The sequence below is a fragment of the Martes martes genome (genome assembly GCF_963455335.1).
Source record: "Martes martes genome assembly, chromosome: 1".
Taxonomy (NCBI): Eukaryota; Metazoa; Chordata; class Mammalia; order Carnivora; family Mustelidae; genus Martes; species Martes martes.
Genome location: NC_137888.1, coordinates 197,720,489 through 197,736,373, shown reverse-complemented (window position 1 = coordinate 197,736,373; position 15,885 = coordinate 197,720,489). Strand labels below are relative to the sequence as shown.

Here is a 15,885-nt window from a genome sequence, read left to right as displayed (position 1 = left end):
CACCTGATGACACAGGTGACCTGGAGACCATCCCCTATACCTGACTCAGGTGGACAGCAGAGGAAACAGATCCAGCGTGTCCTGCCCACACTGGAGGGAGGCCAAAGGCTAAGGCTGGGGCAGAACCCAAAAGTCCTGGCCCCAGCCTGTTGTGGCTACAACTTTGTCCTCCACAGGACAGTGGATTAGTCCTACCACCATGGCTGGCTGGCCATCAGACAGCACATGCAAACCAGACACCAAGACCCCCTACTTTAGCCCATTCAGAATTCTCTTTGGAGGAAACACAGCTAACCCAGGAGCTCTCTGTCCCTTCCTTTTCCCTACATTCTTGGTCCCAGCCTTTTTGGCTGCTTGGGCCATGCCGGCCACCTGAGCAATCCTGGGGCACGACTCACCCACCCATTAGGATCGGGTTTCCTTCCCTGAATTGCCTTCCCTGCCTGCAGCACAGAGTCCACTGCCCCCTCCCCGACATTGTGCAGCTCAGGACACTTTGCTTGGGCAAAGACGCAAGTGTCCCTTCAGATGGGGCCCCAACAACACTGGCAAGGGGCCTGGCTCACAGTCCCACAGCAATGTGGCTCTTGCAGGCTTGGTTCCCCTCTGGCCTGAGTTTCATAGTCGCCCTAGATAACGACCACAGCTTCCTTCCTAAATCCACAAGGGTGTCCAACGGCCACCAGGTTGGGGGCTCAGGCCTCCAGCGCCTAAATCCCATTGTTTGCCTAAATCCCATTGTTTGCCCATCCGACCCCAGGCCCTGCTGCCAGGAGGGTCTATGCTGGGGGTGGGATTTCTGGCGGTGGGGTATCCGCTGGGCCGCACGCTTTTACTCACCTGCTCCAGAGAGGACGTCCTGGCTCCCCTTCCCCACCTTCCCAAGAAGGTCCCCTGAGCTTGAGGCCAATTCCACACTGGTCATGCCCAGGTCGGAGCCCCCACGCCCACACACTATATCCCACTCAGAGGGCTATAAGCCCCTCACCTGCATCAGCTACCTCCTCAGCAGCCGCAGCCCCGGACCTAGAGGGAGGAAGCCCCAGGACCCGCCCGCAGGCTTGGAACCCCAGACGTCCCCGCGGGCTTAACCCTTTCAGTGCCGACCCCACCTACTGTGGGCGGGGCTCCTGTAGTCTCAGGGAGAGGCGGCAAGGCTGTCCTGTGGCTGTTTCCCCCTCCCTCCTAGTGGGTGACAAGCCGTGGCGCTTTTGGGGGGGGTGGGTTGCTTCGGGAGCTGGACTCTGGGTGGGTGTGGCTCGGCATGCTCTGGGAGGGAACGACAGACGCAGGGAAGGCGTGCGGGGCGGCATAGCCACTTGAGGACCGCACGTGTGGGGCGGACGGGAGACACTGAGGACGAACACGCTGCGCGTGGGAAGAGGGAGGTACTGACATGTCGGAGGCAAGATCTGGGATGCTCCGCGTCCTCGCTCCGCGCTGGCCGGTTTCTCGTTCTGTGTTTTGGACTCTTCCGACCGCCCGCGCTGGCCCCTAGTGGTGCGGCGGACGCACTGCAGCCGTCGCGGCCCGCAGCGCCCCACCTGGTCCGGACTTGCCCTAGGCCGCCAGACCCCACCCCGCCTCCGCGCGTCACCGCTTAGGCTCCGCCCCCGGCTCTGCGCGTCACAACACGGAGCCGATGCAGGTCGGGTCTTTGCCCTGGCTCCGCCTCTGTCTCTCCTGCAGTCGCCAATCCACAGCTCCCGGCTCCATGCGCAGCCTGCCGTGACCCAGCGCAGACTCCACCTCCTCCTCGACGTGCCCCGCCCAATGTAGACCAAGTCTCTGCCTCCTGGGCACTGCTTAGGTCCTCCCGGATTCCTTTTGGCCGAGGCCTTACCCAGACCCATCTCGCCAAAGCCTTGGCCTGGTGCGGGCCCCTCCTCCACCTGGCTCTACTTCCTCCTCGCCTCGTCTTGCCCCACCCTAGGCTCAGGCGGGTCTCGGACCCCGTTGGCCTCCCGGGGTAAAAGGGTCCTGTGTGGAAACGGAGCTTCCTCCTGAAATTTGGGTCCCATCCTCGGAAGCAGCCATCCTTGGGCAGACATCAGGACAGAGTGAGAGAGACGAGCCTTTCCTGTGCTCTCTGCATCCCAGCGCGTGTACGTTTTAGCACTTAATAGCTCTTGAAGCAAGAGTCATGTCTGCTTTATTTGCGAGGCTGGTACCTGTGAGCAGGTTCAGGTTGCGTGCAGGGCTGGTTACTGTCAACACACAGGAGAAGCCAAAGGGCTTTACCTCTATGGCTAGACAACCTGGGTTCCACCTAAGCTTCTCTATTTTTCTGGCTGTGCAGCCTTGGGCAAAGTGCTTACCCTTTCAGTGTGTGCCTGTTTCCTCACAACGTCATGTTAGGATTGAATGAGTCCACTTAAAATGCTTAACACAGGACTTGGGGAGGAGTAGGTCCCCAGTGAATGTCAGTTGTCTTGATTGCTACAGCTTAAAGACTGGGCTCAGTGTCTCTGGAGATGTTTATGACCCTGCTGGGTGGGTGCTGGAGGCTCTAACCCCTTCAGCTATCCTGGCCTGTAAACATGTGTGCAGGTGCAGGCATGTGGTGTTGCTGGTCGCTGAGAGTACTCCTGACTGTGACCATGACTTGTGTGACAGCTTGTACTTCAGAAAGCTGTGGTCAGGCTCAGGCTGCATTAGGCTGTGAAATCAAATAAAGAAAACCTCATTTAAAATGGAGTCGAGGGACGCCTGGGTGGCTCAGTCAGTTAAGTGTCTGCCTTCAGCTCAGGTCATGATCCCAGAGTCCTGGGATCGAGTCCTGAACTGGGCTCCTTGCTCAGCAGGGACCCTGCTTCTCCCTCTCCCTTTGCTGCTCTCCTTGCTCGTGTGCTTGCTCTTTCTCTCCTTCTGCCAAATAAGTTAATTAAAAATAAAGTGGAGTCGAGAGGCTAGAAGGGGGAACTCAGACATATCACTCATTGCAGCCCTTTGCAGACCCAACAGGAAGGAGCCTACTTTACTCCTGCAATGGGAGGAAAGGTTTTCTCATCACCTGACAACAGCCCAGCCAACAAGAGCCTCATAACTCAATGAAAAGCCATCGCCACTCCCCTTCAAACTCCCAGTTTACTCCAATGGATTTTCTGTTTTTAACAGGCCCTTCCAACTACCCCCTTTCCTCTATAAAACAGCATTCCTCCTCTTTGTTTTCCAGACTTGCCCATGGTTTTGCAACAGGTCGCATGTCCCAAATGGCACTTCTTTCCTGTTCCCAAATGAACCCATTTTTGCTGGTAAAATAACTAATTTATTTTTAAGGTAAACAGGGGGCTCCATGTGTGTATCCTGGTGTATGACCAGTCACTACGTGCCCTGCTGCTCACACCGTGCTCCCTTCCAGCCACGGTAGCAGCGACATTGGAACTCCACAGCCATCCGCACCTGATCCTCAAGTGAGAGGGCACCTTGTAGGGTCAGGGGCCGGCCACCATGAGCGAGCTGGATGGAGAAACTGGTGGGGTTGAGGATGAGGAGGGCCTCAGGGTGGCTGGGGCGCCGGGCACAGCGGCCATGGCCTGAGCACAGGGCTTGACTGCACAGAATAGCCCCACTGGTCACGTTGAGGATGAAGGGCCCCAGCGTGGTGTCCATGTACTCCTTGATGGCCTGGCAGGATTCCTGAGTGGGAGGAGGAGCATCAGGGACACACAACGATAGTGCATGGGCCTACCAAGAGCATTGAGGCCCCCAGCCTGCTGGCCCAGCCAGGACTGCAGGGATAGAAAGGGCAGGCCAGGGTCTTCCCAATCAGCCTGGCAGCTCCACCCCTGCCCCCACCCTAACCCCCCATCCTGGGCTCACTGAGCTTACCTTGGTTTTTGTGTTCTCCCAGCTCACCCAGAGCACCACTCCTGCTGCTCCCTGGGCTGCACTTTCCCCCAGGCTGTGCTCCAGCTCATCCTGGGGAAAGGGACAGCACAGTTCTGAGACGCTTTCCTCCTCCCCACCCCCCACATCAGATTGCTGTAACACCACTGGATGGGACAAATAACTCATAACCCCCACCGGGGGCCACCCTGGTCTCCCGTGGCAAGAGGCAAGCCCGTCACTGTAGCCTGTGAGTGCCATGCAGCAGGCACTCCATCTTTGTGATGAAGGCCGAAACATTGCTGAGCACAGAGCTTGGCACCCAGTAGGAACTCAAGGAATGGAGCATAATGGACAAAAGTGCCCCAAGGCTGTGTGGCCTCCCTTACTGGATCTAATGCCTGACAAGGTAGGCTACAAGGTGGGTGGGGTCATAGGAGACTCACCAGGGGCAGAAAGCGATTCGTCCAGTCATAGAAGATCTGAGCATAGGGCAGCACTGGCAGACTGGGGTCCCCAACACCCATAGCCATACGGAATGCCTCACCTACGCGATGCCGCACATACATCTGTCCCTTCCCCGTACCCTCCAGCTCTGCGGGCATGTAGATGCTGGGATAGAGGGCACGGCTCTGGCCCCACAGCCACCCCAGCTGGTCATTCTGGGCACTGACCCCCGGTGGGCACTGGCCAGTATAGTTGGGGCTTAGAAAGTCATAGTTATAGCAGTCAGGGAAGCCATAGAAACCCCAGAGGCCACGAGGCCTCAGTGCTTGCCCTAGCCTGAGGGTGCCTGCCATCCAGGCTCGCGCAGCCTCCTGGAACTGGTTCCGCGCTGCTGCCTCCACCTCAGGAGCTGGCCAGTCGGGGTGCTGCTCCTGGACCAGCGCCCGGGAGCGCTGCCGGTAAATGTCCTTGGTGTCCCAGTTGAAGGCCCAGCGTGGGCGCCAGGCCTCCCAGTCGATGACCGCCAGCCCTGAGAAGTCGGACGCAGGGATGGCAGCCAGGATGTCCTGGAAGGAGCGGGTCAGGTGGGTCTCAAGGCTGGCATTCTGGGGCAGGCCACCAAACACAGGCTCCCCGGAAGACGTGTAGTAGGGGTAGGTGCCCAGCTGGTAGCTGTAGAAAATGGTCATGTCAGGGCCGCGGAAGGTCTGCCCCGGGTTGGCCACCACATCGAAGACACTGACATCCACGTCCACGCCATACTTCTCCAGGCACCATTGCGTGTTTGCGTTCCAGATGGTGGTGAAGGGCTGGTTGGGTACCATGGGGCTCCTGGAGCCTTGAGCCGTGCTGAGCAAGCTCAGGAAGAGGGCGTAGGTGGGAAGCAGGTGGACTGCCATGGCAGAGGATGGGTCTAGGGAAACCTGGCCGGGGAAGGCAAAGCTGAGAGCAGATTCTGAACTCTCTTACCCCTGCTTAGAGAAGACAGGCCAAGCCCCTTGCTTATTTATCCATCCCTGCTCCACTTTGGGTAAACATTGACCTTGGCTCAGGGCTCAGGGAGGTCAGAGGGCAAAGGAAAGGCGTGCAGGGGGGGAGCGCTGCCACTGGAGGGCACACAGAGTTGCCTTGAGGGTGGGGCCTCTGCCTTCTTGTCTCCCATAGGCTTTGCCTTGGCCTACGCTAACCAATCCCCTTCCCCAAGAGCCACAGAAGCCATGACTTCTGTTTTGAGAAGAGCGGCTGAGAGCCAGGCCCTCAGCCCCCAGGCTGACCTGACTGATGGGGGGGATCCTTTCCTGTCTCTTCCCCTAGGAATCCTGGCCAGCCATTGGAAGAAGAGAAGCTCAGCAACCAAGGACAGGTCAGCCCAACCCTCCTGTATACCCACCAGTCTGCCCACTTGTCCCTGCTGACCTCAGGGCTGAAGGGCCTCATCCTCCAAATTTCCTGACCCCAGCGGGAGGGCCTAGGCAGGGCTCAGCAAGATTCTGTTCCTCAACTCTGGCCCCAGCTGCACAAGACTCAGAGGAAGCTGCTGCTGGAAACTCTGAGCTTTTGTAGGGGGGGGGGGTCACCCCACCCAGTCTGGAGGCGGGCTGAGGGGCAGGCTGTGGGTTGGAAGGCTGAGCCCCGCAGAGAGCTGCCTTGACGCCCCTAACAGAGTGCCTTGGTGGGAGGTGGGGCTGGGCCGGAAGCAGCCCCGCCCACAAGGTCAACACCAGGCCAACTTTGTGGCTTTCTTTGGATTGGGGTGGGGGTGGAAGCTTGGGTGGCAGACCCTGCTGGGCAGGTCTGTGTGTGGTAGCAGAGTCTGGGTGTCTCGGTACTGTATCCTGAGGGAGCACACTTTGCTGCATGGCTGCCTTATGCCATCTGTGGGCCTTGGGCATTTTTGCCTTTGTGGGCCCCTTCCTCAAAACATTAAAAAATGAGGGGCACCTGGGTGGCTCAGTGGGTTGGGGCCTCTGCCTTCAGCTCAGGTCATGATCCTGGGGTCCTGGGATGGAGCCCAGCACCAGGCTCTCTGCTCAGCGGGGAGCCTGCTTCCCTTCCTCTCTCTCTGCCTGCCTCTCAGCCTACTTGTGATCTGTCTGTCAAATAAATAAATAAAATCTTTAAAAAAAAAACATTAAAAAATGCATTTTAAACTGTGCTGGTACAAAGACAGGTACCATCCAGACTGAAGTCATTATTATATGTTCATTATGAGTATATATTTTCCTCTTCTTAAAAAAGTGAAGACATTTCTTGGGCCCTGGAAGTATTGCAGCCCCAGGTCCTACACCCACTTGCCCTGGGTGGGGGGTGGCTAGCTCCCCTCTGCTTTCGGGACAAGTCTGAAAGGCACTGTCTATGACGTCGGGGCCGATAGCAAATGTGTCTTTGTGAAGCCCTGGTCAGCTACGGCCCGGGCCTCTGCGCAAGGCCCAGTAGTGTGCCCGTGTGCAAGTGCGGACCCAGTGCCTGAACTGGGTGTGAGAGTCCGCGGTCTCGTGACTGAGACCCCGTGTTTGGGTGAGCCTGGGTGTGTCAGTGACCACATGCTTGTTCATTCCTTTGTGATTTCACTTGTTTGCTGATTCAGAAACTGATTACTGAGACTTGCTAGGTGCACAAGCCCAGGCCCAGGCCCACGCACGCCTGCCAGGGTGTGGTGAGGGAAGGCTTATGGACCTGGTCTGGGTGAGAGTGCTGCCTGAGTCTAGGGCCCAGTCTGAGCCTGAGCTAGGGATACCCGCCCCCCCCCCCCCAGCACAGTGGCCAGTGAGTCAGTGATAGCCGGCTACCATCTGCACTCCATCCCCCAGGCTACGATGGAGAAGTTGACAGCACCAGAGGAGGACCCCAGCACAGGATCTCACCACAGAGGTGGTGGCTGCTGTTTTATTCAGGAATCAGGGCCACAGAGTGATGATCATTAGGCTCAGAGAGCCTGGCGCAACTCTTGAGGGGACAGGAGAGCATCAAGACAGCCCCGACTCCCTCTCCCTGAGGGTTTACAGTACCTTCAGATGCCCCCCGAAACCTAGTGCCACGATTGGCACAACCCAGCCAGCCGTCAGGCCAGCATCCTCCAGCAGCCTAGGTCCAAGGGAGACGCTCCAATGGTGGAACGGCAGGAAGATGCTCCCCAGATGCTCCCCCTAGAGCCCTGCCGACAGAACTACCCCTGCTGCGCTCTGCTGGCCGGACTGGCCCAAGTGCCGTGTGTCTGGGGTCCCTCTGGCTTCGTGGTCCAGCCCTGCCTGCTCTCTGGTGGCGTGCACACCCCAGGTCTGAGCCACCTTACTCTGCTTTACCCCGACCCACCCACAGCTGTAGCTGTCCCCGAGCTGCACCTTCCACAAGGCTGTTGTCCAGGTCCTCCTGGAAAGGGATGTGAGGTGATCACAGGTTTGCCTGGAGGGGTCCCAGACAGATGGGTACAGGTCACAGGTGTTTGGGGGAGGTAACAGGCATGTAAAGTCACACATGTAGGGAAACCACAGCTTTGCTGGCTATGCAGTCCTGGCTAGGTGGGGAAGGCCACGGATGCTGGGTGTTACAGATGTGGGTGGGGTAGCTCACTGGTGTCTTTGAGGGTCACAGCTAGGTAGGGGAAGTCAGAGGTGTGAGGGCAGTAAGTCACAGCTTCTTCCTTGCCCTCTTTTTGCTGGCTCCATCATCTCATGACCTTATAGACCAAAACCTTCATCTTCTGTCCAGCAGACTTCTCCCCACCATGGCCATGAGAGCTGGGCATCCTTCCGCCTCAGCCTCCTCCCCCCACCGCATGAACTGATGTTGCCTTCCCCATGCTACTGCTTAGCCCCCTTCCCTCCATTCTCTGCTGTCGCTCGACTGTTGTCAGCCAGAGGGACAAGGATCACTTTACAACCTGAGCTGACATCAGCGTGGTGGGGCTTGCTGCTCCGGGCTCTGCTCCACTGACTGCCTCTGACTTGGCCTCTGCATCTGGTGTGCATCCCCAGGAGGACAGGGCCCTTTGCTGGTGTTGCTCACGGATGCAGCCCAGCCCAGCCCAGCTCAGCTCAGCCCAGCCCAGCCCAGCCCAGGTACGTGTGTATGCTGTTTGCTGAACAGGTGAGATGGTCACCGCCGTCAGGCAAAGTCAGGTGTGGTGGTGCTCGAAGGCGGCCCTTCCTGCCCTTCCTGCAGTTAACACCCTGGCCACGCCGCAGCCCAGGACTGAGGCTGAGCCTGAGCCAGGCTGTGTTCAGTCCCAGCTGTGTTCCGACTTCCTCCAGCCTTTGCCTGCATTTTGTCTCAAGCTTCCCCTTCCCCTTTTAAAACTCACTGTAGAAGGCACTTTCTCGAGGATACCTCCCTTGAGTCTTTGTGGCTGGGCTGCCCCCCTTCACCACTTGGCTGTTTCTTGAGTCTGTCTTCCCACAGCCAGTGTTTGCTTAGGGCAGGGCCTGCATCATCACTGACACGGACAAGGGGACCCCAAGTGCAGGTCTGATGGCTGAAGACAGGGGCAGAGCCCATTCAGAAGCAGGGGAATGAAGCAGGCCGGAGCTGGTCTGATGACTCCAGATGCTACTTCTCTCCCCTGGGAAACCTAGGGACAAGCCACATTCTCCCAGGGCCAGGAAGGGGCTGACCTTTGAGGAGGTCTCTGCTCCCAGACTCAGGATGTCTCCTTCTTGCCCCAACACAAATCTTTGCAGTGGGTCAGGGACAAGACTTTAGGATTCAGGTCCCAAACCCCAGTGGAGACCTGTGACCCAGCTGGGGAGAGGTATGTGGGGCTGGAGTCCACTGCCCTTGGGAGCAGGGAGTGGAGGAGACGCCCTTGCCTATGAGAACAGCAAGGAGGGGTAGTCTGGCTGCCTGCCCAGCCAGGGAAGATCAAATATCCACTTCCCCATTCTCCCTGGGTGGGCAAGGCGAGGTGAGTGGCACTGGGCCAGCTGGGACACAGGGGCAAGGAGCAAAAACACAATGAGCCTGGTCCCTCACAGAAGGCCGGGCCCAACCACTTTCCAATCAATACGGAGAAAGCAAGACCCTGGGTGTTGGGATGGAATGTGAATCCCTCCGTTCCCAGTGGCCCCAGCCTCAGCAGGCAGCTGCAGAATGGCAGCTCTGGGCCTCCAGGTTCCACGGAGTGCATTTGACAGACAGGAAGTCCCCAGCACAGGGTCTCACAGAGACAGAACTGCGCTCAAACCTGAGGGACGCTGGGATCTCTGTCACGTGTCCTGCCTAGGTGCACACAGTCTAAGCACAGAAGCAGTTGTTTTGTATTTAATTTACAAAAGAGACCCCAAAATAATAATAATAAAGTATCCAAGGGCAGGAGAGTAGGGTCAGGTCCTCTCTGGCCCAGCTGTGCCCCTCTTCCTCTCTGGCAGGGATAGAAGGGGCCTCTCAGGGAATTGCCCCTCCCCCTTAGAACAGGGGGGTGAGAGCTGGTATGGACGCCCTGCCGGGCATCCCCAGGGATCTGCCCCCTCGGGGCTCCAGTCTGTCCACCTCTTGTAGGCTCCTACGTGCCCGGGAGAGCCCTTGTGGCAGAGGCCAGCTTGCCCGGTGGCTGGGTGAGAGATCCCTATAAAGTCCAGGTCAGGGCCAGGGCTGCCATAGCCATCGAGCCGGTGAGGTGGGACCCAGCCCTGGCCCCACGGGCACCCCCAGTTGCCCGTGTACGGTCCCACTGGCATTGCTCTCCACCCCAGCCTAAGTAGCACTGGCAGCGAAAGTGCGTCTGCAGGTAGTTGAGATCAGCCCAGCTGAGCTCCCCCTCTGGCCGCAGCTGGGGCTCACCCGGGACGTGGCTCGGCACCAGGCGGAAGCTGCTGGCACTGAGGTGCAGGAAGGTACTGGCGCTGGGGTCACGGCGTACACAGCGCCCGTGGCCGTGGCACTGGGCCCAGCTGCAATACTGGGCAGCCCAGGACACGTTGACTACGTAGGGGACCAGCAGCCGTGTCAGGTAATCCTTGAGGTACTGGCAGGTCTCCTGGGGGCAGAGGCCAGGGATCAGGTCAGCGGCCTCAACCCACAGGCCCGGATAGAAACTGTGTTCACCCTGCAGTGCCTGTACATTCTTGTAACAGCACACACATCTGTTCACGTACAGTGTGCTCCAGCCCTGACCACCCGTTTCCACTGAGAAAGGAGCCCAGGGCATGGGGGTAGGGTGAGGGGGAAGGGTGGATCTCTGAGGCTGTTCAGGACAGCATGACCCCTTTCCTGGAAACAGGGGAGGGACCCTTTCTTTGTTGGGACCAGAGATGCCTTGGGAGGGAGACAGACAAAGGGCCCCATCTAGGTTGCTTTGCCCACCCTGAGGTAGGCAGCCAAAAGCTGCAACTCTCTGCCTGTCCCCCACTCCCGCAGACTCAGCTCTGGTAGGCTGGGGTGGGGGGGTCTTACTCACCGTGCTGGTGGTGTAGCCTGCATCCCCCCAGAGGATGACCCCGGCCGCGCCCAGGGCTGCACTTTCACCAATGGTGGAGATGAGATCCATCTGTGTGGGAGGAGGATGGTCACTGGGGAAGACTGAGACCACAGGGTGAGGACCAGACAGGCTGGACAGGCCCCCACCCTGTTCTGACTTTCTGGTCCCCTCAGCCCCGTACCCCTTCCCACCCTCAGGCAGAGGCTGTTTCCCTTTCTCATTAGATGTGCAAGCCATTTGCACTCCTACTCTGGCTTCCATTTCCCAAGCCAATGGCCCACTGAAATCTAGGATGTATCTATCAGGATGAACTCCAAAGTCAGGGTGCCTAGTCCCCAGTCCCTGCTCTGCCCTGGATGTGCTGGGAAGCTTTGGGCAAATTTCTCAGCATCTCGACCTGAATTTTCTCATCTGCAAAATGGAGCTAATGATGCCACCCTTTCACAAGGTCACAGAGAGAATGACGGAAGGGGATGGAAAGCAGCTAGTCAGCTGGAGGGCAGGAGGCCCCCTGCTATCCCACCCCCGCCCCCACAGTGGTTGGGGGTGGCGGGGGAAGGCAGGGCCACCGAAGGCACATACCTCGCTCAGCCCGGTGAGCCTGCGGCTATAGGTGGGTCGCGTGAAGACGTAGACCGGGAGTGCGTGGTTGGCGTGGTGGGTGTGAGCCACGCGGAGGGCCTCCTGAACCCGGAAGCTGACGAAGTTGCGGCCGTGGGTGGAGGACGCGAGCGCCTCGTCCAGGTAGACAGAGGGAAAGAGGGCTGTGCTCTCCGCCCACAGCCAGGCCAGCTGGTCGTTTCGGGAGACCTCGACGTCAGGGCAGCGGCCCGTATAGGTTTCCCAGTTCTGCACGTAGTCGTGGTTGTAACAGTCGGGGAAGAGGTAGAAGCCCCAGAGGTGCCGTGGTCTCACGGCCTTGACAAAGCGCAGCGTCTCCAGCATGAACTGCCGGGCGGCAAACTCAAACTCGTACTGTGCCTGCTTGACCACGCGCTCTGCCGGCCAGTCGGGGTGGCGAATGGCCACCAACTGGCGTGATGACTGGCGGTATATGTCCTTGTCCTGCCAGTTGCGCACCCACACGGGCCGCCAGTCCTCCCAGTCGATGACTGCCAGGCCCGCGGGCTCCTGGGTACGGATGTAGTGCTCCACATGCTCCTGCAGCATCTTCAGATGCGCCCAGAGGCTGCCATTCTGTGGCACACCTCCGTGCACAGACCGTCCCACGGAACTGAAGCGTGGATACAGGCCCAGCCGGTCATGGTAGAAGATGGTGATATTCTGGTTCACGAAACCCTCGTTAGGTGAGGCCTGCACATCAAAGGCCTTCAGGTCCAGGGGCACCTTGAGGCGAGGGCCACAGTCTTGTGTGGGCACATCCCATGCTACCACGAAGGGCCGGCCGGTGAAGATGGGTGGCGCTGTGGGCTTGAGCTGGGTGGCCCATGCCACCAACACCAGGGCCAGTGTGACGGCAGGGCACAGGCCTGCCCACATGCTGGGGGCTGCAGGAAGACGGTGTCACCTGCCTGGCACCAGCTCAGGAACTGGGGGAAAGATGGGAGAGAGCAAGTCAGTCTACAGAATCCTGGAGGTGCCCACCCCAAACCCATTCCCACTCCCACAGGCCAGGCTGTGTTGGGGCACGGTTCCCAGGCTGTTCAGACCCTGTTAGGTGAGTGTTACAGGTCTGAGAGACCACAGGCCAGTGAGGGGAAGGCAAGACACCCTGGGAATTCACCGCCAGGAATATAGGGCTCTTTTCTGGAGCAGGTGGCTTATGGCTGGGGAGAGACCTCAAGGTAGGTCTGTGACTCAGAACTGGCAGATTGAGCCATGGACTCGCTGCTCAGAAACAGAGATATCGGCATACCACCCAACACAAGGTTTCAGAGAGCCCCGAAACCGAGGCCCACTCTGTACCCCGTGAAGAATTCCCGATCCAGAGAAATGATAGCATTTGGACAAGGCAGGGCACAGCTCATGCAACCACCAGGAAGCTGGAACACAGCCGCGGAACTGGTATCTGTGTAGCACCCGCCCGGCAGAAGAGCGGGGCTGTCAGGACTTTGTCTCGAGCGCAGACACTCTCCCAAGCTTGGTGGAGGCCCCCACCGGGACAAAGGGGCGGCGAACCTCCCACGGCGGCGCCAGCGGACCGGCCCTTCCCTCCGCAGCCGCCGGGAATGCGCGCGCGCGCGCCCGCCCCCCTGGCGGGTCCGGGGAGGAGCTCACTTCGCCTGGCCTTTGTGCGGGACCCCGCCCCCGCCCCGCACGTGGGGCCTGAGCCGGGCCGGGTGGGGGAGGGCTCTGGGCCGTCCAGCTGCGCGCATCCCGGGGGGTCCAGAACTCAGCCTGTGGGGAAACGCCGCTAGGTTTGCACTGCTCGCCCTCACCTCGCGCGGGGCGCTGCTGGGACCCGCGCCATGACCACCGCCATCCCCGGCCCAGCCCGGCCCACTCCAGCCGCTCGCCGAGGCGCGGCCCGGGCTCGGCGCCTCTGCTGCTCCGCCCCCCCAGCCCCGGCCCGCGGGCTCTTTAAGAATCCAGAGCGGAGGTGGGCCCGGGACAGGACTTGAGGCCGGGGAGGGAAGGTGTTCCCGACTTTCACGCAGCCAGTGCCGCGTTTCGGCCTCCAACGTTCCCAGATCCTCCGCCGAGGAATGTGGCCACCCATCTGGGGCCGTGAGGCTCCTCCGAATGGGGCTTTCTTCTGGATTCTGAGGCGCGAGCTCTAATCAACCCAAGATATCCTCCCCCACCAGCTCGCGGCCGGTGGTACGGTCCGCCCGCTCCGCCGCGCGACCAGCCGCTTAAAGGGACAGCGTTAGGGACTGGAGTCGCGGAGGGAATAAAGAAGGTGGTGTTCCTCCGCCCGTCCATAAGGTGGTGCTGAGGGACCCGGGGCCTTGGCTGGGGGCAGCAGAGGATCTGGCCCTGTACCCGCAAGTGTGGCTTCCAGCTCTGCGGCCATTAGTTTGGAAGAGGGACGGTGACCAGTGCCGAACTCGGGCCTCCCGGCACAACAACACCAGTCCCCTACCGATCAGGGCTCCCTTCCCCCCGTTCCATCCTGAAGGGAAGCCCCGCCCCCTGCTAGACTTGGGGAGGGGGGCCAAGCACCAGCCTCTTAGCCCTTGCTGGGCTGGGCCGAGGCTGTGGGTTGTCTTGGCAACACGACCTTTGAGTCGCAGCGTGGCCGGCCCCGCTGGGGGCCCGTAAGCCCAGCGGGCCCTGGGGATAGGGCCCCCAGCTCGCGACCTGCATTAGGGACAGGCCCATGCCTGGGCTCCCGTTCCTTCCTGCCCAGGCTCTCTGGAGGCCTGTAGGAACCCCTCAGCCTTTATTTCAACCTGAGGAGGCTGCTACCCCAGAAGTACCCGGCCCAACAGCAGAGAGCCAGCCTGGCTAGAGGGGCTTCCCCCCGCCTCCACCCGATATCATGAGGCCTTTCGCCCCACAAGCCCCTCCCGCTGGGGAGCAGCCTTGGAGCTGGACCGGGCCAAGATCTCCCTGCGTCTTCCTAGATCCTCTGTCCCTTACGGGGCTCAGCTCCCCCCAAAGGGCCCGGGTCTGCATCACCAGCCCTTCCCGTCTGCGCGCCAGGGAGGGGAGGGAGAAAGAGCTCCTGTGAGCGGATCTAAGGGGGTGCAGAGCAGTCGCCTGCATTAGGCTCACCTGTGTGGGAGCCCGTGGGCCCAGTAGGTCGGCGGCCTCCCTTCTTCCCTGGGTGAGCCTCTCTAGCTAAGCTACTCGCACCAGCTGCTGCCCGCCGGGCAGCCCGCCGGCGACTTGATAAACCCCATCCCCTCCCACCCACTCCCGCCTCCCACCCCAACCCTTTTTCCTCACTTCCTGCTGCCCCTCTGAGGAAAGGGCCAGAAACAAGCGCGGGGGAAGGGACCGCCTTGACCCTGTTTCCCTCCGACATGCCCTGCTGGCTGGCTGCCCTCCCCACCCTCCCCCGCCTGCAGTATACCCTGGCTCTGGGAACTGCACCAGGTGACGGAAGGCTGTAGGACTTGGCTCAGGTGACAGCCTCCGCTGTGCCGGCAGCTTCCTAACCCCGAAAGCTCTTCTCCCTAACCTCCTCTTGGGGTTGAGGCTGGTCCTCAAATCCAGTAGCCTGTGAGTGGAGGGGCCCAGTGGTGGGATGCTTGGCTGATGGTCCCCCAAGGCAGGTGGTGAAGAAGGGAACCGGCTCCGGGGGGTTTTGGGGAACTTCCAGGAGCTGGGTCAGTTTTTCCCACTGACAGCGGAAGCATCCCAAATGTGACAGAGTGGAAAACATGTTGATGTGTGTGGCTGCGCAGCGTGGGGGTTGGGACAGGGGCTGGGAGGGGTCTGTAGGCCCCCAGATTCCTGGGTGAACTTCACCAAGACACTGTAGAGTAGGGAGCTCATAACTTGGCTGAGAAAGGGCTGTTTCTATGGGAAGGGGGTGCCCATAACAGGACTGGCCCCAGGGAGAGCTGCAGCAGAGTGCCAGCAGGCTGTTCTAGAGGGGGCAAGTCTGCACACCCTCAAATCACCCTCAGCCTACCCCATTCACCCTACTGGCCCACCTCCCTGAGGCCAGGGCCCCTCTCCTAACAGAAGGCCATAGAAGACTGGGCAGCTGGGTACACACCCTAGAGTACGGCTGAGGACCAAGGAGTCCAGGACATGGCAAGGGAGGGTGTGTCCCCATACCACTGTGCTGGCTCCCTAAGGGACACAAGCCTTGGAAACGGCAAGGGTGGGGGCCCCTGGGGAAACAAAGGCCAGACCAGACAGTCCCAGGGCAGGGACACTTCCTCAGGCAGCCAGCAGGAAGGAAGTGAACACAGCCCAGTGGAAGGGAGTGGAAGAACACTGCCCTGACCCCCATTGTTTCCAGCTTTGGGGTCAGCTGGGGCAGGCTGAACACAGGGAGTTCCCCCAACACTGGGACAGTGGTGATGGGAGATGGGATGCCATCTGGCATGGCAGAGTCCTGGCCCTGGGACAGTAAGGGGGATAACAGAGGATGACAGGGCCTTATGTCTGGCATCTTATCAGGGAAGTGGGAAGGTGCCCAAAGAAGACCTACAAAGGTTGCACAGGAAGATCCTGCTCCAGATATGACAAATTTAAGCCTCCAAACGACTGGCAGGCCAACTCCCCAGACCCAGAAGCCTGTGTCCCTGAACTCCCTCTTTCCTAACTGGAAGTTG

The 15,885-nt window shown here is 59.9% G+C and overlaps 2 protein-coding genes across 7 annotated transcripts; both read right to left on the bottom strand.

The window, feature by feature from the left end:
- Positions 1-3,250: 3,250 nt before the first annotated feature.
- Positions 3,251-5,944, bottom strand: HYAL1 (hyaluronidase 1). Of its 4 annotated transcripts, none has more exons than XM_080800228.1 (4): positions 5,692-5,944; positions 4,275-5,198; positions 3,832-3,921; positions 3,251-3,639 (listed from the first exon to the last, which is right to left on the bottom strand). In XM_080800228.1, the coding sequence occupies exons 1-4, from the start codon at positions 5,710-5,712 to the stop codon at positions 3,325-3,327; spliced, it is 1,350 nt and encodes a 449-aa protein (XP_080656354.1). In that variant the 5' UTR covers positions 5,713-5,944; the 3' UTR covers positions 3,251-3,324. The 4 variants fall into 4 exon arrangements, with proteins under 4 accessions (XP_080656354.1, XP_080656355.1, XP_080656356.1 ...); XM_080800229.1 differs by having other exon boundaries at positions 5,666-5,807; XM_080800230.1 differs by having other exon boundaries at positions 4,275-4,947; positions 5,666-5,807.
- A 3,571-nt stretch (positions 5,945-9,515) lies between these two features.
- HYAL2 (hyaluronidase 2) lies at positions 9,516-14,461 on the bottom strand. Of its 3 annotated transcripts, none has more exons than XM_080800199.1 (4): positions 14,369-14,461; positions 11,270-12,237; positions 10,667-10,756; positions 9,516-10,246 (listed from the first exon to the last, which is right to left on the bottom strand). In XM_080800199.1, exons 2-4 carry the CDS (start codon positions 12,185-12,187, stop codon positions 9,836-9,838), a joined length of 1,419 nt encoding a protein of 472 aa, XP_080656325.1. In that variant the 5' UTR covers positions 12,188-12,237; positions 14,369-14,461; the 3' UTR covers positions 9,516-9,835. The 3 variants fall into 3 exon arrangements, with proteins under 3 accessions (XP_080656325.1, XP_080656324.1, XP_080656326.1); XM_080800198.1 differs by lacking the exon at positions 14,369-14,461 and adding an exon at positions 13,087-13,206; XM_080800200.1 differs by lacking the exon at positions 14,369-14,461 and adding an exon at positions 12,614-12,894.
- Positions 14,462-15,885: the final 1,424 nt, after the last annotated feature.

Coding starts and splice junctions, on each gene's coding strand:
- HYAL2 (XM_080800199.1), bottom strand. CDS start 12,187: ATGTGGGCAGGCCTGTGCCCTGCCGTCACACTGGCCCTGGTGTTGGTG. Junction 10,757..11,269: donor GGCTCACCGGGCTGAGCGAG/GTATGTGCCTTC, acceptor CCTCCCACACAG/ATGGATCTCATCTCCACCAT. Junction 10,247..10,666: donor CAGGCTACACCACCAGCACG/GTGAGTAAGACC, acceptor CTCTGCCCCCAG/GAGACCTGCCAGTACCTCAA.
- HYAL1 (XM_080800228.1), bottom strand. CDS start 5,712: ATGAGGCCCTTCAGCCCTGAG. Junction 3,922..4,274: donor CGAATCGCTTTCTGCCCCTG/GTGAGTCTCCTA, acceptor CCCTTTCCCCAG/GATGAGCTGGAGCACAGCCT. Junction 3,640..3,831: donor GGGAGAACACAAAAACCAAG/GTAAGCTCAGTG, acceptor CCTCCCACTCAG/GAATCCTGCCAGGCCATCAA.